The sequence below is a fragment of the Lepus europaeus genome, chromosome 20, assembly GCF_033115175.1.
Source record: "Lepus europaeus isolate LE1 chromosome 20, mLepTim1.pri, whole genome shotgun sequence".
Lineage (NCBI taxonomy): Eukaryota > Metazoa > Chordata > Mammalia > Lagomorpha > Leporidae > Lepus > Lepus europaeus.
Genome location: NC_084846.1, coordinates 51,688,737 through 51,709,657, shown reverse-complemented (window position 1 = coordinate 51,709,657; position 20,921 = coordinate 51,688,737). Strand labels below are relative to the sequence as shown.

General features: G+C 43.9%; 1 protein-coding gene across 5 annotated transcripts in view; it reads left to right on the top strand.

The window, feature by feature from the left end:
* Positions 1-20,258, top strand: part of DYNC1I1 (dynein cytoplasmic 1 intermediate chain 1) — a 341,106-nt gene extending 320,848 nt beyond the window's left edge. For all 5 annotated transcript variants that reach the window (XM_062178067.1, XM_062178065.1, XM_062178066.1 and 2 more), the window contains 3 exons: positions 257-397; positions 3,717-3,842; positions 19,401-20,258. In XM_062178067.1, the coding sequence (XP_062034051.1) occupies positions 257-397; positions 3,717-3,842; positions 19,401-19,511 (378 nt within the window). In that variant the 3' untranslated portion in view covers positions 19,512-20,258. The remainder of the gene's footprint in view (positions 1-256; positions 398-3,716; positions 3,843-19,400) is intronic.
* Positions 20,259-20,921: the final 663 nt, after the last annotated feature.

Sequence of the window (20,921 nt, the reverse complement as noted above, 5' to 3'; positions counted from 1 at the left end):
CCGGCCGGCCTTCCGAGCGAGGGGGCCGGGCTCCGTCCACCTGCCCGGGACGGCCCGCCGCCAGCCGGGTCGGAGCCGCGCGCCCCCTCGCCCCGCCGCGGGACAGCGGCAGCCCCGTGTCCCCTTCCCGGGGACTGCCATCTGGGGCCGTTTTATGGCACGCGGTGAACGTGCAGGGGTTTCCACGAGGCTGCCCCAGACAGCCCGGGGCGGCGGCAGCGCCGCCGAGTCGTCACGGCCTCTCCCCGCCTTGCAGCACAACAAGCCGCTGTACTCCTTTGAGGACAACGCGGACTACGTGTACGACGTCATGTGGTCCCCCGTGCACCCCGCGCTCTTCGCCTGCGTCGACGGGATGGGGCGCCTGGACCTGTGGAACCTCAACACCGACACGGAGGTGAGCGGCCGCGCGCCCGGGGCTTGGGTCGGGAGTCCGCGCCGTGCGCCAGGCTGTGCGCGCACCCACCGGAGCGGGGTCGCGGGCGCGTCCCTGCGCGCTGGGTCTGCGGGGCTTGCGGGGGCCACGCGGGACGGGCGAGGCCGGCAACCGCTGGAGGTGCCACGGCCGTGCGCCCTTCCCGCAGACCCTGAACTCCGACTCCACCTCGGTCTTTAAAAAAAAAAAAAAAAAAAAAAAAGTGGGATTTTAACCTGTCCCGGTGAAAAGCACCTGTGTATCTTTTTAAACAAAGTACTCAATCAAGAAATACTGTTTTCAAAGTATGCTCTAGGTACGTATTTAGGTTATAAAAAAAAATGCAGTGTGCACAGTTGCTTTATTTTTCCTCCCCTCCTAATGTCCCTAAATTAGGATGGAAATTCAGCTGTTGGGGCATCTTTTTTTTTTTTTTTTTTTTTTGCATAACTATTAAACTCCCGTTGATTTCCTAAGACCAGGCGGCCTCTGGGCAGGTGCTGACTTCGGGCGCGCGCACAGGTAAGAGGCACAGGTGCGGCAGCCCGCGCGTCACGTGCAGGCGCGGAGCGAGGTCTTGGGCGTTGCGAGCAGGAAGCGGCCGCAGCCTCTTCAGTTAGGAGGCGAGCAGCTGCCCCGGGGGCATCGGTGACTCCTCTCTGGAACCTCACCGACGGCGCGAGGCCGCCTCCGACCGTCACTGCAGACGCTGACATGTTTACAGCGTTCCTGCTTTTCGTAGGAAGATGTTATTGCCTTCCGTTGTAATGGCTTCCCCGAGGCTTTCATCGCCGCTGATTGAAATCACATTGCGCCTGGTGCTGGAGCTCGCTCCCTTGGAGCAACCAGAAAACAAAACGGCCTCCAGACTTCGGCACCAGCACGGGGCTTGGTGGAGGCGAGGCGTGGCTAAGGCCGGCCTCCCCGGTCCTGCCTGCAGAGACCGGGGCTTCTGTAGTCAGAAAGTTGTTAATAAAAGGGAGCTCCTGTCTCTGTGTTGCCCAACACAATTTCCCCCTGCTCTTTCTCCAGGTATCAAAGGAGAAGCTTGTAAGAGTTTATTTGCTAAATATTCGATTCAAAACCACTGATGAGCTGAATGCTTTCTCATAGCCTCAAATCATTTTTGTCTTCCAGTGGGTGGACCGAGATGTTTCAAATACTTGTCAGATTAGGAATTAGACTTGTTAAAAAAAAAAAAAAAAATGTTGGGGGGGGGGGAGCTGCATTCCCAGAGAAGTGACCTGTTTTGTTATGGCTGCAAGTGTGGTTTGGATCATCACGCTTTCAGACCAGGTTAGCCCAGTTGCATCCTGTGCAGGCCTGGTTCGGATTTGCCCACCTCAGTGCTGATTTGTGCTGCTCACGGCAGTGCCTTAGGCTATGCACTCATATAGAAACATGTGTCTCCCCTTGGTTCAGTGACTGAGCTGCAAATGTTTGTGAAAGTATGTGAAACCAAAGTTCCAGAGTAAGAGACGAAACATATAGATGATGATTATGGATTCTTCGGGAATTGAGAAGTCATTACCAATGAGATACACAATCGTAGAAATATATTTTAGTCACTTCCTTCATGTATGCATTAGCAGTTACTATCGGCTGTCAGTTTTTATTTTTTAAATCATTTATACTACCTATAAAAAGAAGGTACTCTAAAATGTTTAGAATATTTTTTCAGTTTGCTGTATTACTTAAATTCCAAATAAAATTCTTAAAAATACGTTAGGCATGATTTTAAATATATACAAAGGCCAACAGGGTTAGTATTTTTTATTATATTAAGATGGAATATTTTCATTCAGTTTTTGAAACTGCCCATAGATAAAATTTGATATTGATAGAATTAGGAGATCGAGTCCCCTGTGGGCTGTCTACCTTATGGTGTCGGAATATTAACTCTCAGGGCCCTATAGCCTAATCATGGATTTGTTCTCTGGGCAGCTCACTAATGATAAAGTGTATTGACAGAATTAGAGTCCATCTGAATTCACGTTGGCCTTTAAAAGCTTTGATTAAAAATTCAGACTCCAAGCTGCACAGCAGGTTCCTTTATTGCAGAAATTGTGTATTTTTAAAAAACAAATGCACGAGGGAGTTTTTGTTTTACATTTTTGCTCACGATTGACATGCTATGATTTAAGCGGGTGAAAGAATTTTTATTGATTTCAAGATTAAATTTAAACACAGATTCTTACATGTGATAGAGTTTTTATTGCTATTTTTAAAGTAGGTATTGGGTCAATAATTTCATGTAAACAGATGGTTTCAATTCCCCGAGGAGCAGAACGCCGGGAATGCTAAGTGGGGGTCTTCCCGTCCGGGTGCGGCTCCTGGATGGGACGCAGGTTGACGTGGTGGCGCGAGATGCCCCTGCTGTCTTTCTGTGTCAGCATTCCCCCTTTCCCTGGCCATGGCAGGTTCTTTCCCACTGAGCGTTCTTGTAGAGGGCTCAGCAGATCCGATCTGTAGGCCGGCGCTGACCTTCCAACCTGAAGGACCCCTGTTGACACAAGTGATGATGGGAGCAGAGGACACACACCACCCCTCTCTTGCCGGACACTGAGATTCTTACAAGAAGCACCGTGTGCCAGCACCTCCGGTTCACCCTGAGTCTGATCATCATAATTATCGCTGTTTGCAGATTTGGGGTGTTTGTGAATATTAAAGGAGATAGAGGGCATCTCCCACAAGTGGGTGGTTCTGTTCTAGCAGGAGAACACCTGGAGGACATTGCCAAAGTCATAGACTTTGTACAGTGAAGGGCAGAAAAAGGAAAAGGAATGGAGAATAAAAGCCAGGGAGAATTTGGGGTTTGGACATGAGTTGCCCTGTGATCACCCCCACTCTGAGGTGTAGAGGCGTGAATATACAGATATGTTTTCCCCTGAAGACTCAGGCCTTAACCTTGGCAAATCCTGAATTCTCTCCTTCGATCCCTAAATCATGACCTAATGGTGAAGTGTCACCTTGAGCGGCTGTGTTCACCTGTTGGATGCACCTGGCACCATGCAAAGAAATATGTCATGGACGGTCTATTGACCGTGGGGAGAGGCTCCCCCTCTTTCCCTTTTTTGGTTTAAGCGTCTCTTTGCTTCTCTCAGCCCCTTAATTCACTGGAGCGTAGAATTTAAGAACAATGAATCCTTTTTACCTTGCCCAAGGGATGTGTGTGTGTATGTATATTTATATATATTACTTCATGCCCAGGAAGGCGGTGACTCATGCCGTTCAGCGTGTCATTGTGAGTCCGTGTGCTCCTATTCATACTCATTTTCCCCTGTCCCTACCCCTCCAACAGGTTCCAACAGCAAGCGTGGCCATTGAGGGGGCATCGGCCCTGAACCGAGTCCGCTGGGCTCAGGCCGGCAAGGAAGTCGCCGTGGGGGACTCCGAAGGCCGCATTTGGATCTACGACGTCGGAGAGGTAGCGGATGCTTGGGGCCTGGGCTTTGGTTGTGTTTGGTTCTCTCTGACTTGTGTGTCTACCTCGGAGTGCTGGAGAAATTCCCGACAAGACCGTGTGGTTCTCTGGTGTGTTTGCAAGGTTCCGTTGAGTGGGGTGGGAATTTGGGGAGACCTCCCGAGGGCCTGATGTCGCCATGCACAGGACCCTGGAGTTCATGACAGATTCCTGCAGTCGAATTCCCACCACCCTGGGAGCAAGCACAGCGCTTCCCAACAATTGAGTGAGGAGGGAAAGTTTGCCAAATTCAGCATACTGTGAATTTTGGATTTTGTGTACTTTGAAAAGTCCAAGTTGTAGTTGGTATGCTTAATTACAACATATTTTGTTTCTCTTTAATTGAAGTGTAGCCAATGAAGACAGCAAGGTGACTCTAAATTTTGCACCATTTTTTTATGGTACCCAAGGTTATTATGTGAGATATATACCTCTCTGGTATCTTATTACAAGATTTATAAAGCATTCCTGAATACCGTGGCACGTATCAAAGGAAAAATTACTTCTGTTTCAGAAGAACCTCCATAAATGTTTACACCATACTTAATATTACATTACCAATCAATTGTACTGAAGCTTCTGTTTATTTTTTTTACTATGAGAAAGCATTGACAAAAACCTGCATTTCTGGTGAGGCTGAAGAATGATTTCCTTTAAGACAAAATATTGCAAAACAAAACACGAGTGTTGTGTAATACTCTCTTGGCATAATCTGAATCTACCATTGGCCTTTCCAGGGGGAAAATACACCACATTTGTGTGCGTAACATCTTAGGCCTCGGAAGGGCTGAATACCTGGTGCGTGGGTTTAGCTGATCACACGGAGAAGGTTTTTTTTTTTTTTTTTTTTAATGGTTTCATCCATCATCATTCTATAAATTTGGCAACCTAGATGGTAGGTTCTCTGGTGGAACTTCTGATGACGTAGTACGTAATACTGCATGGTACAGTTGATGATGTTGAATCCAGCTGATATGTTTGATTGTATAGTTGGGGACAGACGTTGCAAGAGATGGGAGTTTTCTGATCTGGGATGAACAGCTCTAAGTAAACCGCCAGCAGGAACCTCTCGAGTCTACTGCATGTTCTTTGTTGCATTCCCTGCCCGGGTGCCAGGAGCTGAGTCATTGTAAGGGTGACAAAGGCTCTGTTAGTGTTGGCCCCCAGTGGGGACGATGCCCATGGTCTGCTGATTGTTGACGCAGTTGGAGACTCTGGGAAGGAGACACCCACGAAGCTGGAAATACCAGCGAGAGTTTTACGACAGTGTGTTCCTCAATGAGTGTTCTTAATATTTAATGCCGCCTTTTTCATTGATCCTCAGTGAAATACCAAGCAACATTTCCTGAAAAATTTAAAAGGGAGCAAAGGAGAATATAAATAAAGTCACAAGGGTCTTGTGCTTGCTCGCTCTCTCCCCTCTCCCTTTCTTGTTTGTACCAAGATTAATTATGGGAGAGAAATAAATCTGGAGACATGCTCAGATGAAATGAAAGAACATAGATGACCTTTTTTTTTTTTTTTGCATATATACAGTGTCTCTGAACTCTTCAAATTGTTTGCAGCTTTAATTGTTTGATCCCTCTTTGATGTATTCCAAGAGGGCTGAAAAAGAGTTTGATAATCTGGTTTATTTTTAAAGAGCCTTTTGAAAAATCTTTGTGTTGACTTAAAATACTACAAGTGCATACGTAGATACACTGCACACACACCATCATGGTGCCGTCAGAAAGCACTATAACATATGTAGAATTTTCTGCAGTAAAGTGCTTTTATAGCTTATGGACAGTTTCTTAAATATGACTCATTTTGGGGGTATCTATGATTTTTACAAAAGTTGCTTTGGCTGATACGTGGCTGCTGAAACTTCTTTCTAAGATGCTATCATCATTTCTAAATTGGAAAGTGTTGTTATACTCGTATTTCTACTATCGTCCTGGCAGGTCAGGCTGGTTTTCATTTTTCTGTTATTGCCCTTACTTTTCTAAGTGATATTACAGACTATAGAAATGTCTGAGCTATAGGCCAGTCTCGCCTATTGTCGGGAGTCTAGACAGGCTATAGAAAAATCTCTGTGACATATAATAGGCCAAACAATTTGTAGGGTTGTTTATCCCTACAAATTCACTACCAGAAGGGGGAAAAAAGGATATACTATTTTATTGAGAGTAGGTAATATTACAATCTTCTCGCCCTCCTCGGAATAACCAGAAATCAGGATAGGCTTATGCCCTTGAACAATTCTTTCTGTATTGTTTGATCATAGACAAAGCAATCTATAGCTCACAAAAACTCAGACTTAACAAAATAATTTTGTCTTAGCTGTAGTGTTTTTTTGCTCTGAGTATTTTTGTAAGGTGTCTCACATGTATTTCAGGGTGGGAGGGGGCTTTTCTGCTTCTCCTTTCTCACCCCCGTGGCTTACTCTGAATCTCTGAGGACCAGGTAGGGAGAGACGACTTCCCCGGGGCTGGGGCTTCTCTCTGAGAGACGGCAGGTCCCCCCGAGTGCCACTGCTCCCGTCTCTGTAATGGCTACTGCGTCATTCTCCAGCCTAGGCCTGACACGGCATAACTGTACTTAGAAGCAAGGGCACCCGCCGTCCACGTCGCCCCAGCTGCAGGAAGCCAATCGCACCTGCACCGCGAGCAGGCCACGGAGAATTAGTAGTCTAAGCTCAGGCTGGTGCACGGCTGATGGGAGAGAATGGATTTGAGCAGGAGGTGGTTTAGGAAAGCAACAAATACAATAGTAGGCAGCTTGTGCCACCGTGAGCAGTATTCAAAACTGGTCCTGTGGCCTTCTTAGAGCAACTCCTCGCCAAGGTGATGCTGGCCTCTGGATGGAAAAGACTGCCTTGTGGAACCTTCCAGAGAGCAGCTGGAACACTTCTGGAGGCACTTTATAGTAGTCTGTATGAGAACGTACACGGTAGTGTTCAGAGTACATTGTTGATCCATTTTCCTCTGGACCTCAGTCCAATGAGTGGCCGGCCGTGAGAAGGCGTCTCTGTCGGTTCTCCCAGTGCAGTCTGGGGGCTGAGACCCCTCTAGGCTGGAGAGGAAAGCTGTCTTGTGCCAGGGGAGGCCGGCTTCATGGGTCTGGGACCTGCGCGTTGCAGAGGGGTGTGACCTTGGCTTAGTGCTCTGCTATCACTGTCTGGTAAGTGTTACAAATTTTTCAACAAGGGCCCCATGTTTGCATTTTGCACGGGGCCTTGCAGATTACATAGCCAGCCCTGTCCATGAGAGTACTGCTGTTAATGCCACTCCCGAGGCAAACCAGAAATGAAAAGTTGAGGCCACCACCTGCGTCACTAGGAAGGAAAGGCTCTGGAAATGTGGTTAGCTGTTGTATGTGCTCTGTGATGCATCTTCTTATTACTTATTTTTAAGAAATAGGTCATATTTAAAATGTTGAATGAGGGCCAGCGCCACAGCTCACTAGGCTAATCCTCTGCCTGCGGTGCCAGCACCCCGGGTTCTAGTCCCGGTTGGGGTGCCAGTTCTGTCCCGGTTGCTCCTCTTCCAGTCCAGCTCTCTGCTGTGACCTGGGAAGGCAGTGGAGGATGGCCCAAGTCCTTGGGCCCTGCACCTGCATGGGAGACCAGGAGAAGCACCTGGCTCCTGGCTTTGGATCAGCACAGCATGCCGGCCGTAGTAGCCATTTGGGGGATGACCCAACAGAAGGAAGACCTTTCTCTCTGTCTCTCTCACTAACTCTGCCTGTCAAAAAAAAAATAATAAAATTTTTTTTAAATAAATAATAATAGTGGAGCAGCGGTGTGGGTGAGGCTTTCTCTGCCCACATTACTGTGGAGAGGTGCTGATCAGAAAGACTTCTGTGGCTCCCCATGGACTTGGCCCCACTGGCGTCTAGGCAGACTCGCCTTCCTGTGGGACCTGGCACTCAGACAGGCTCTGGTAACGCCAGAGTCCCTCAAAATCATCTGTCTCATCTCCTGTCCCAGCTGGGGCTGCAGCTGCTCCCGGGAGCCCCAGTCCGGCGCCCATGACTGTGACCATGCCCCTTCTGTTATGCAGTTATCCTCCATGGCTCGGGTCCAGAGGTACTGATGCCGTTGGTTGTGAACTTCTGATGGGATAAACAGAGGATTGGACGTGAGCTCCTGGCAGTCGCCACAGTGAGTCTGTCCATCCTCCTTGGTTTATTCTTTATGTTCCATTCAAATGGCAGAGCCATGAGTAATCTTAAGGGACCTGTGACTCAGGAGGTAAAATATAAAACACCGGTGTTTTCAGGTAGGCCACGTGACGCGGTGTTTACGCGGCACACATTCTCGGCTGTTTGATTTCAGCATTGTATCTGGGAAGTATACTGTACACATTTATTTTCACAGATAGGGGTCTATTTTCTTTACAGAGCAGGTGCTTAGCTCCTATTAGCATAAATAGAAGTTATTGCAAAGCCAACGAAAGAGAAGACCCCTTTTCATTATTTGCCAGTAATGTCTATTCCATTTGTGCATTCAGAAGTTACTTAAATAGACTGACTCTTAATTTTCTGAGATCTAAAATAAAAAACAACCTAGCTCTTGAATAAGTTCTTGAGAAATCTCCAAACTATGGGATGCTGTCCGTTTGTTTGGGTGGTATAGGATCCCATTCAGTTAACTGAAACGTGAGCAAGAAAACAAGTCATAAATTAACTAAATATAACCTGAAAATATCAAGTGTATTCACTTTTGGAATACACTTGTAGAGAGCTGTTAGTCATCGTTGGATTTGTTTTTCAAATGATGTGTGAACACACGTTTCTTAAAGAATTAAAAATAAAAATGACTGTGTGGCTCTTTGAATAGCAAGCTTTTCTGTGTCTGGGGAGCTGATGTTAGGAGCGCATGGGCCAGTGAGTGGAGAATCATGCACGTGCCGATGATTGACAGCCTCTCTACCTGTCGTCCTTGCAGACGTGTTTGGTAGAAGCCCACTGCCATTGTTAATGCTTCAGTGCTGTCATGCAGATGCGGCTGCCATCAATACCCCCTAACAACTGTGTTTGCTGCTTATCTGAATTCCTTAGAACGCTGTTTGCAGCTCCGGTTTTGAAAGAAGCAGTTTCTCTTCCACCTCCTGTTATTTCTTTTTCCATTAACCTCTTCCAGGGAAGATTTTGTTTTCAGTGGTGATAAATACACGGAGGTTTCAAATCCCTGATTACATTTTTTACAGTAGTCCAATGACAGAATTCCAGAGTCATTTTCAGCTTAAAGCAGGATTTTATTTGAAAAATAAAATGGGAACTTAAAAGCTGTGACTTCGGAAACTTTAATTCTTCTCACTTTAATTTTGTTTGTTATCCCTTTCACTAATTACTGAAGGAGATGTGCATCAATCTTTAAATTTTAACTCTCAACTTAGGTGGCAGTTCAGATAGCATGTTTGCTATGACTGTTAGGGGATCCAAAGAATCGCTATCATTTGATTATAAATTTCAATGAATGCAGTACATTTGATGTTCATTAATATATTTAAATGGCCTTGGAAAAGTCTTGGGAAGGAAAAATACAAGTGAATACGAGCGATCAAATGTAACTGCTAAAAAGTAAGCATGATTTTTAGCGTCTACTTGCATATATTTTAAAGCTTTGAAATGAAATGGAATCCCAACAGGAAAAATGACCCATGTGGTACGCTTTAGAATAACGGTCAGACTGTTTGCAGGTATAGGAGGCCTGTTAGTTGGGAGGTACCTCCAGTGGTCTTCACAGGCAGCCAGGATCCGAAGGGCATGAGAGAGAGTCCATGAGCCATTTCTCTTGAATCGTACAACACAATTCAGTGTGGCAGTGTCTGAGACACTGGAGATGCGGCGAGTCCAAACGGGTCTGTGTGACACAGAACAAATACAGCGCAGTTAGGGTTTCTAAGTGTGGATTATGCTTAGCGCACTTCTCGTTTGCCTCATGGGCTTGCTTCACGTTTTGCAGTGGGACAAGGGTCTACGTCGATTCTCCACAGGAGTCTGTGTGTCCACCTGTGACTGACTCTCACATGTAGACACACAGGGCTATGTAGATCAGAACAAGAGACGTTAACTGGGGTCAGGGAGGTTAATTCAAACGAGAGTCCCTTCACGAAAAAGAACTGCATTTGAAATGAGTCAAGGTGAACCTGCCTGCATGGCCAAGCTTTGGCAGCCTCTAAGTCACAGAGCAGCCCCGGCCTCCGTGTGGCACCGTCCAGTTAGGAGCACCCAGAGTACCTGCATCTCTCCCTAACTTGCTGGGTTCCTGAAGATCTTTCCAAATAATGACTTATTCTTAGTCATAATATTATTATCAGTAGCCGATGCTAAACACTGCATTTGGTTTTCCCACCACAGAAATGGAAAGACTTTGGCACACTTTCTTCCCGTGACACCAAACATCCAGGTGAAACCTGCAAGTCCAGATACCTGGTTTTGCACACGACATCTAGGTCTTTTCATGACATGGAAGCAACACGTGGAGCTTTTCAGCTGGGCTTTGTGATTTTTAACGTGGATTTTTCGTGTTACAGCCACAGTGCTATGTCTACAGTAAAGTCAAAGACCCCAGCTGCATATTTGTGTGGGTGCATTTGGGGTACTAATAACAACATGATTATAGAAAAAAAACCACGTTGAAATAATATATTAATTCAGTTCTTTCTCATACTAAATTGTAGTATTTGAAATAAAACAATTTGGGTAAAATATACGATTGTAATTTTAGTATTAACTTGATTTCTTCTGGGAAAAGTGCTTAATTTGGAAAAGGTACTATTAATTCCAAATAATGTCATAATTACTCATAGTGAATGTAATAGCAGTGGCTTTCACTTTGATAATTATATATGTAAAAGACCATGATTAAACTAATTATTATATAAATAGTGTGCTTATACAGGTAGTATTAGCTTATGAAAATGGTCTTACAGGATTACTGTCTTTTCAAGTAATTTTTTCTGAATTGATAAGAAAAAGCTTATGATTTATATGTATTAAAGGGCAGTTGATTAAACTGAAAAAAAAACCCTAATGTCTAATTTTATAAAAACCAAATTAATGTGTATACAGTAATTTGCAATATTCAATGAAAATCATAAATTCTCCTTTGGTGATAAATGGTCTATGAATATAAACATTCTGAAACAAGAACCGGTTTGTATAATTAATCATCTTTAGGATTCTGCTGTGGTTTCAAACTGTCATCTTCAATAGCAGTGTGGATTCTGAAGCAGTCATTAATTATAGTGTTAATTTTTCTTACGGCTGACAAAATTGTGTTTAGTTTTAGAATTTCAAAACTGCTCCATTTTATCTTGAAAAATTGCCGCTCGGAACGGTGGCCTGAAGTCAGAGCTCAGCAAGCCGAGTGTGAGGGTCACGGAATCCTCCGTGAAGCGAGATGAACCTGCGAGCGTAGTAAGCGAGAGAGCGTGGTTTGTTTCCTCCACGTGTATGTGTGTCACTCTGGCACATCCAAAATGAAACATGACATCCAGTGTGGACGTTTGCATGCTTCTGTGTACATGTTTCCATGTCATGGGAAACTTAACATCAAGTTGTTAGAAAAACCTGTAGTTAATACTGGGAAGTGAGGAAGTTAGTGAATCACTGTGTTCCACTTTCAAGGAAACTGTGCGTGAGTTTTCGAGAATGTCTGCCATGTGAACATCTCTTAAACTTTAAAGCTTGAATTATTTATTATTTGGAGAATATCTACGCTTCCAAGACTCCAGTTCTTCTGTCTTAGTTGTACTCCTCCTTTTAGTCTGGCAGAGAAAAGTGATCGGTGGTCCATCTGTTACTAAGATCTTTGTCCTAATAGCCGGCCAGGAGTTTCCCCACCCTTAGCTCCACTCTTTTCCTTTTATCGGTCCGGCCATTAAATTCCTTTAGCTAGAAAGCAAACACTTTCTAGTATCGTGAAGACCAGCTTCCCTGTTAGAAAAACCCAGGTAGACAAGCCTGAATCCAGGTTGGCACTGAGTGAATATTGGCTGAATGGATGATTCACAGTAAAAATCTGGGGAGAAATTAAGGGAAAGCTTAATTTTGTGAAACACTCAGGATGCAGCCTCCAAGCTGGCTACAGATTGACGGATGGGAAAAAATTTATTCAATTGTATTTGCACAGGAAAGGGTATTTAGAAAATACGTTCGGCAAAAGAGCACTTTTCCTTCCTCCCCGGTCTCCATCCAGTCTCCCCCCAATACGGTGCTTTTAAAAGTGAGCGATTGGCCACTCGTGTAATGAAAGCGTAACCGTTGATTCAAACAGTTGTCAAAACCACTGGAAAAATGCTTCCTTCTCATTGTGCTTTTTTTGGACACTATAGATACGGTAAATCATGAACTGCATTATAAAAATACCTCTTTTATGCCCAAACATTTCAGTAGGAGGGAATGACATTTCTTTTATTACCTTGGTGAATGTTTTTAAGGTGTTTAGCAATAAGCCTTCGTTTTGTCAAAACTGCTTGGAGGCAGTGGTTGCTAGGAATTTACTGGAAAAACCTATAGTTAATATCGAGGAGAGAGAGGATGTATGTTTGCTCGGCTACATGACAGATGGGCTCGAGTGCACAGGCTTTTTCTCTTTCTTGCCATTTCTTTGATCTTTCTTTGTGTTATAGCAAAAGAAGTGATTGAAGTTTAGGAAGTTTATTTTCCACGATTGCCCATCAGCCATTGTTTTTTAGCATTTTTCTCCGCCTTTTGGATAGAAAAATGGATTGTTCCAAACAGTAGGAAAAAAAAAATAATGCTTAAAAGATTTCTGAAGAAAGGGGACGATGAGATTTTATTACAAATGAGGACAAGCTCATCTTTAGGTCTCCGTGCATGAACCCTGCTGCTGCTCCACGGGTTAAAAACTCCAGAATTTTGTCGTGCTTCTCACGATGCTGAATTTTAATGGGAAGGACATGTTTAAGTGTTCGTTTCTTGAAGTAGTATTATATGTTATTTCCTTTGATAGTTGCTGGCCGATGGAAATTGATGTAGACTCGTGTTTGTGACTGTTTACGTTGACTTTTATGCCCTTTCATTTCTTTGCTTAATTAGGTGGTAATGGATGTTTTAAAAGTGTCACTCTTAGAAATATGCAGTAAAAAGAAACCGTTCACTTGTTCACTTCGAGACACAGGGAGAGGGACCAGGTTTGGCCGAAGAGGCTCAAGCCTCGAGGGCAGAAGGAGGGGTTTCCTTAGATGGGCTTTTCAGAGGAAAAGACCTTCACAGGTAGTCAGCTACCATCAGAACACTGTAGATTCCAACGCTGCTGAACACCCCAGAAATTTTAACCTACTGATTGGTAATAGCAGACTCCACGGAACAAAGACCACCGCGACTTCCCCTGTCTCAACTTCTCCCCAACTCTCCGTACCCGGTACAGTGCAGTCCCTCGTTTTGTGGTGGGACGCGGGAGCCTACTGAGACCCGCCGCGCCCTGCCCGCTGGCCTGGGACTCTGGGCCGTGGTTTCAGCCCGGCTCTCCCGGGACTTGGACGGCCGGGAGTGTGTCTGCTGGGCCTTCCCAGGACTTTTTGGTTGCTTATTGCCTCCCACCCGGCCTCCATCTGCGTGTGTGGCCCTGGGAATTGTCCTAGAAAATGCAGGCTTCCTCTGAACACAGAGGGTATTTGTGCGCCAGTTAGTCACCCATCTCCTGAATTGCGTGCCATCAATAATTGGACTTTTTGAAAAGCTCTTAGCCGTCGTTCTGTGGAAACCCACATGGACTTCCTCGGTTTCTGCAAATGCATTCGAAAATAGTGTGCATCATACTGAAGAGGTGGTTTGTGATGCCTTTTTTAGCAGCAAACTTTAATTTGCAGGTGAATTCAGGAGATGAATTTTTTGTATCTGTTCGGAATCAATGGTTAACTAATAGTCTCACGGACTTTTTTTTTAAAATGACTCCATTTAATTGAAAGATTGCAAAGAAGCTGATGAACCACACATCCATGCAATATTTATCTGGAAACCCAGACTCCTCCTCACTTAATTTGTTTGCCATGCTTAATGTATCTGAGAAACCAAAGTGAAATTACTGAATGCTTTTCTAATGTCTTAACTATCCAAGATTTTTTTTTTTTCGAATCAACCTACTTTTAAACTAAGCAATGCCTGAGACAGATATTTTTTTCTATGAAAAAATGCAGCATTGGGCTGGTAGGAATTCCTGTAGATAATACAGCTATTTAAAATCAGCTGCTGGGTACTATAAACCCTGAAAAATTGCAAAATAAAAAGGAGGGAGGCTTGACTGAGGACTGTTCAAAATGGTTAGCCCTGTGCCTATAAAAAGAAACACATGAATGATATTTGTATGTTTAACCCTGGTTATAAAAACGCCCTTGAATTTTATAACGGCACGTTCAGCAGTTACCAAGCCTTAGGACTTTGGGTCATATTTGTAGAATCCCATTGTAGGAAGTACTGTAACCAGGAACTCAACTGATTTAGGGATATAATGGTCACATGTGAAAAAGAAAAAAAAATGTGTATTTTCAAGGAATAAGTGTAGTTTAAATTTGATTTTTTAAGCGGGCAATGAAAAGTAACAATTTCTCTTAAGGTTCTAGAAAGATTCTTTCCCTGAACACAACTCATGAAAACCAGCTGTTATGAAAGGACAATTGCTCAGGAAATCGTTTGTGTGAATTTTTAAAGAAACTAGATGTTTAAAAAAATCTTAAAAACTGCAGGTCTGTAGAGGTGCACAGGAGAATAGGAAAAATTGGTAGAGAGGGGATAAATTTTGAAGGACAAACATTTATTCAGGGTTTACAAGGCACCATTGTCAAGCTTGTTCTGTTTTTTGGTCTTATTTAATATTTCTAACGAATTCTAATATTTTCTAGTATTTCTAATATTAGAAATTTCTAATATTCTGATATTTCTAGTGGGGCCTTACAAGTTCTTTCTGAAGATCAGAGATATGTAGGTGCCATGGGAAGTGAACAAAGTCATCCCTGGCGCCACCCTTCTCAAAATCTTTTCATTCTGCCTCCTGTGGTTGGCCTGGGGGCAAGGTGGGGCAGGGTCCCCAGGCAGCCATCAGTCCTCCTCAGCCCCGCCCCCCCAGCAGAGCCTCAGCAGGAGGGGGGACGCCAATCCAACCCACTGTGGTGACACTTCTTGTTATTTTTGACCTTTCTCCCAAGAACTTCCAAAGATGAAAAACAATCTTTGGAACCTTCTAGCAGGTGATTTAAAAACACATGCCCTGCTCACTGTTCTGCCCTGGAACGTGGGCATTTCTTAGAGGGGCGAGGCCCTGGGCGGCCTCAGACCTTGTACTGGAGCAATCATCTACCTCCCTACGCTTTCTTCCCTCTCCTGCTCCTTAAAGGTCTCTGTCCTGTTCCTTCCCACGCCCATAGCCCTCAGAATTGACTCTCAAGGGCAACATTTTAAAAAGCAGGAAATCGCAGTAGAATTTGATAGTTCGGCTGTGTGCATCTCATTTTTAGGAGCAGGTTTCATTTGAGTGACAACTCCAAGAAGGAGAGTGCACGTGACTGTTCTGTGGTGAGCTCCTCTCCACGTCTCTGTTGATCAACGGTCAGAATCAGCATCTCCATTTTCCAATTGAGGCAATGGGAGGTTAAGTGCTCGACTGGTGCCAGCAGCCGAGGCGAGAGCAGGACTTCAGTCTCCCATTCCAAATCCCAGCTTCATTGCGCTTCCTCCTTATGGCCAAATTGCTACCTCGGTAACTGCCTCTGGCCCTAGTTCCCACAGCTGTTAAAAAAAAAAAAAAAAAAAAAAAGATCATGCCATCTCTGTGAAAGCTGGTTGCTCTCAGAGCTCAGATTTATTCCTTGTGAGGGATCAGAGCCCTGAGTGCCTTGGGCATTGCAGTGCTTTAGACGGCTAGCAAAAAAAAAAGAAAGAAAAATGGGAGTTAGAGCCCAGGCATCTAACGGGGTAGCCTGGCTCTGGTGGACTTGCTCTAAGGAGCAGTGAGAAGCGTACGTCATCCCTGACCTGTAATGCGACCGCACTCGAGGCTGCTGGCTGAACAGGAACGAGATTAGATCACTTTCCAAGTCCTTTATCGTGTTCCTTTGGTTTAACTGTGGACTAATTTTTTTTCTCATCTGTTTTTTTACTTGAATTTATTCATCACCCTTAGATACTTGTAAATTTTTTTCCTATCACAAATGTAAATTGTTTAGAAATTATTCCACAGTAATATGTGCAGGGGGGGCTTCCACAGTGAGGCTGTAGACAAACCCCTCAATGCCTTGAAAGAAACTTGAAGAGATACTGAAACAATGTGATTAGCATGCCATTTGCTTGCCTGCTCCCTGCTTGACATACAACAGAGATTGGGAAATGTTGTACTTGTCACTGTAGGGAGGTAAATTTTAGGCTATGCATTTTTTTTTTTTTGACAGTGAAAATGTTTTAAAAATGTGTGCCAGTATTCATGCATTTTGGCCTATAAAAACATGATAATTAATTTTCATCTGTATTTTATAGTTGTCATCCTCCCAAAGGATGCACTGCCACATCTTTAATGCTAACGCAGTGCCCGGCCTGTAATTGGTATTCCATCGGTGCTGATGCACAAGTCTTGCCCAAGTGGATATGCTAGCTGGGACACGACGACAGTCTGATTTTCTTAACCAGGAACAAAGGTTTTTCCTGTTTAGCAAGTACGGTATCCCTGGATTGAAAAGTCTCGAGTACATACCTGGTCTTGAGCCTCCTTCCTGGTCGTTGCTGTGAAGAGAGTCAGGAACGGCAGGGGCCAGCTCTGCCCAGGGCCTGTTTCCAGCCGTGGATATGAGCGACAAGAGGGGCCTGCTCGGTGGTTAGGACACCTGTTAGGTCTCACCTCCAAGTCGTCCGGACGCCCCCAGTTTTTTATTCCTTCAGGTGTGGAAACAGCCTGTGAATACACATATACACGTGCACACACTGAGGCCAAGATGACACAGCGCTTCCTGGTGGTGGTACTTAGTTCTAAAAATGGGACAGTCCGCAGCTCACCTTCTGAATCTAACGTTACAATCGTTATTTCTATAGACAGCTACAGGAAAAGGTGAAATGGGCTGAGGTGGGTAAATGTATTCAAGTTTCTAGAAGCAATTGTCTTTTCCTGGTGTGTCTGAACAAAGCAAAGGAATATTTCTGTGAAACCTGTGATATTCAGAAGAGGAAATGCTTAGCAGAACAATTTCATTAAGAAAACCTCACATGGTGACAGCCTATCAAACTTTAGTGGATCAAAGACGACAAAATATGTGGCAACGCTGTGGAAACTTCGGTGAGTAGGAATCTATTTTTAAAAACATGTGTTGGTATTACAGTACTCTTGGCCTCATTCCTGTGGAAAAGGTCAGATAGAATTCTGTCTCTAGGTTATTTTTGTTCAACAGGGATGTTTACATTTGACAGAATTCCTCTTTGACAAGTGTGTGATTGAGTATAGCATAGTTGCTACTCGCTTCTGCCCATACCGGGCACATACGTCCTCACTACAGTTGCTGCTTACCAGTCTCGTCATTGCTGCTGTACTAACAGGTGAACACATTGCCCGTCTCAGTGTCCATGCCTCCCATTCAGTAAGTCGTTTCATGGGGCATCATACCTTACCTTTACATTGGAGCCACTTTGGCTCCTAAACAAAAGCTCTATTCGTTAAACTGAGCTCTTTAGGAGCAACACGCTCTGTTGTGGGTTGCGACCTGTTCTTTGGCCACTGAACTTGCCGGGAGCCGCGAGGCACTTCACCTTTAGCTTGCTTCTCGCCTTATAAGAGAAAGTGATAAATGTGATTTCATGATTGAGTTTTTTGTCTCTCCTGGGCTTTTTCTTTTGTGGTTCTTTTTGAAAGGACTTGCTCAGAGGTTGGAAGGAGAAAAAGAAATAGTGGGCCTATTCTTTCATATAAATATGAGGCCAATCCTTTGCTGGTTATGCTTTTTGTTAGCTCTTTTGTATGATTTATTTGGGGGAATCTCATTTCCCCAGTGCAGTGTTAAGAGAAAAGGGAAAACGGTGGTGCGAGCGTAGAGGGGAACAGCATCACTGATTACTATTGTGAACCTGCGTCATTGTGGCCTAAAAAAGAAATTTGGGTACATTTCAATTGCAAGAGTACTTAACCATTCAAAAACTTTAGTCATATGACTACAAGAGAATCCTTACTGAAACTGTTTCTCAAAGTAAGGTTAAATGTTTCTAGAATATAATTCTGGAAATGATGTACAGGAAGCAAGAACATTTATTTTAAGTATATACTTTGTAAAATGATGTTGCTACTCTCCACTAAGTTTTCTTGGATAGACAGTATCAGATAATAATATCCTGTGCAATAAAAAGTTTAAGTTCTAATTATTTAGTTCTGTGCAGTGGGTACTCTTCCTGCTATAGAAATGATCTAAATGTATAGATTTATTTGTGTCCTCTTATTTTTGAAAATACCTATAGGTCTATTGATTGGGATGAATGTGTGTTCTTAATGCTTATGTGTAGCATGTGTGACACTACTACATATAGACGCATTGATTACACCCTCTTATAGAGTAATACTCCAGAGAAAATGGCTCTAAAGTCCAAATCAATTTTATTCTATGTGGAATTACTCAGACTTCTACCCAATCCTGCTTTTCATCTTCAGATAATTTTCTAGTCCAAACACTTGCCTGATACATTTAAGCAATACATATTTGGAAGCAATGTAGAGAAATCATTATCTTTCAAAACAGCTAACAAAAATTTAAATGTGCATTTTGCATGGGGTCAGGGTTCATTCCTTCCTCATTGAATTGTCTGCAGAAGATATCGTGCACACATGCACACACACCCTACCCCCTTTTTGGCAAATCAGTTTAATATACTGGCTACAGGTATTGGAAACCGTTTATATTGGCACTGATGCTTGCTAGCTTTCAACCTGGGTGAAATTACTTTATCGTCATGTGCTTCCATTTCTTCTTTAAAACAGAAATAGTTTTCCCTATATCTATAGAGTGATATTACTTATGTTGTGAGACCTGAGTTGTTATATATAGTATGCTTAGAACTCTTGCTAAGCAGCGGCTACCATTACCATTATTCACAGTTATCCCACAGGCCTTGTTGGAAAGGGCCAAGCAGTGTTTCGTAGTGGAAAGATTTCTTTGCATATGTAAGCTCGTCTATTGACACATTAGCAACACTTTAGAAGGAGGATCAATAGCATTGAGGAAAAAGACTATAGTACAGTTACTTGACCATTTTGCTCAATAATGCAATTAGTTAGTCTGGTCTTAAGAATTTTCTTTACTAAAAGGACCTTAATGTGGCTGCTGTGACTGTACAATTTATGTCAGTTTTGAAAGTTGTGCCAGTTCCATGAGTACTTTTGCGTCTCCTCTGAAGTGATTAGTTTAAGAGCACCACTTCAGGCCCTGCTTGATTCAAAGGGGACTCTTTGCTGTCCATACATTCTCAGGGACACATCTGCTCGGTGAGGGACAGCCCGAGGGCATCAGGGCCTTGTTGATGGCGCCCGTCTGTTTCTGTGCCTTGCAGCTCGCAGTTCCGCACAACGATGAGTGGACGCGGTTCGCCAGGACCCTCGTGGAGATTCGCGCCAACAGAGCTGACAGCGAGGAGGAAGGCGCGGTGGAGCTCGCTGCCTAGCGGACCTGAGCCGCCCCTGTGTCAGTCAGTGTCCACCCAGTGTCCGTGTCGCTGTGACCGCTTGGGCGTCCTTGTGCCAGCCTTGATCCAAGTGTCCCAGCTGTATCCCACCGTCTTCCTGCTGACCCGAGGTTCACCGGAGTATGTGTCTTTATACTTCTGTCTGAAATGAAGGGGGTGGAGGGAAGACCTTTACGGCTTTAGTTGTTGCCTTTTAACTACTTAGTAGCTGTATTTAATAGCTGGAAAATTCTGGTTAAATTTGTGCTTACATGCACTTCTGTATAGTCCTATTAAATCCATCTGAAGCCAGATATGATTGGGTGCAGATGTGGCGTGCCTCGTGTGGTACAGGGCCAGCAGCTTGCAGCGTGCTGTTTTCCATGGTGACTCGCAGTATGAATGGATTTACTAGAACGTTGCTGCTCCTTATTTATTGTAGTGTGCTGCATGGAACGTATTTATTTGAAAGCATTAAAATAAACGATCCTGGAGCATGTGCATAATGAGAGGACTGTATTCTCTGTGCTGCTCTCGAGTTCCAAATAACAATTACTGTATGGCAGCGCCACTGCGGGCCTGAGCGCTTGCGAGGTGGTTGCAGTGAACGAATGCCTATTATTTCTAGGTACTTTAACAATATTTCAAATAGAGCTGACCATTGATACTTGTCATTCAAGCGAACGCAGGCCAACAAAAGTCTGCGGTTCCTAAGTATGACACCAGAATTGCCAATAAAACATTCCAAACCAGGTCTGCACCAGTGTGGGTAAATCCTTACCTCGGGGGAAAGTCTGGCAGGGATGCTGCTTGGACCAGGACATCAGGGTACATGAAGAGTGAGACTCCCAGTATGATTTTTATGAGAGAACATGTGTGGTTTTCCGTAGGTTTGGGCAGCTCTCTGTCCCCTTTACCAAAGACCGTTTCAAATGGTGAAATAAGAAAGATACTGAACGTTGGACACACTGTAAAAATGTTTTATACCAGAAAATGATATCACTGAACGAGGAGACATGCCTATAAAACAACTTCAGTGCTTTTTTAAAGGTTACTGTGTAATGACTAGGGATTGAGACAGGAAAACTAAGGCAGGCTTTTGGTTTCTTAGGAAGGAAATTTCTGTTGGTGCTTTGTTGACTGACACTGCTTGAACTAAGGTCTTTTAGTTTTTAAAATGATATACTTTTCTCCAAATGCCAGATAGTATGTAGATACAGAAATTACAACCTTGGCATGTAAAAATGAGTATCAGAATATATGAAAAGTACTGGGGAAAACAGTTTCCCAAGCATATAAAAATATACTTTTTAAAAATCCATGGAAAATGGAATAAAAACATTTTAATGCAACATTTTGAAATCCATACACAAGAGGTCTTCAAAAATGCATATGAAAAAACTAGAAGTG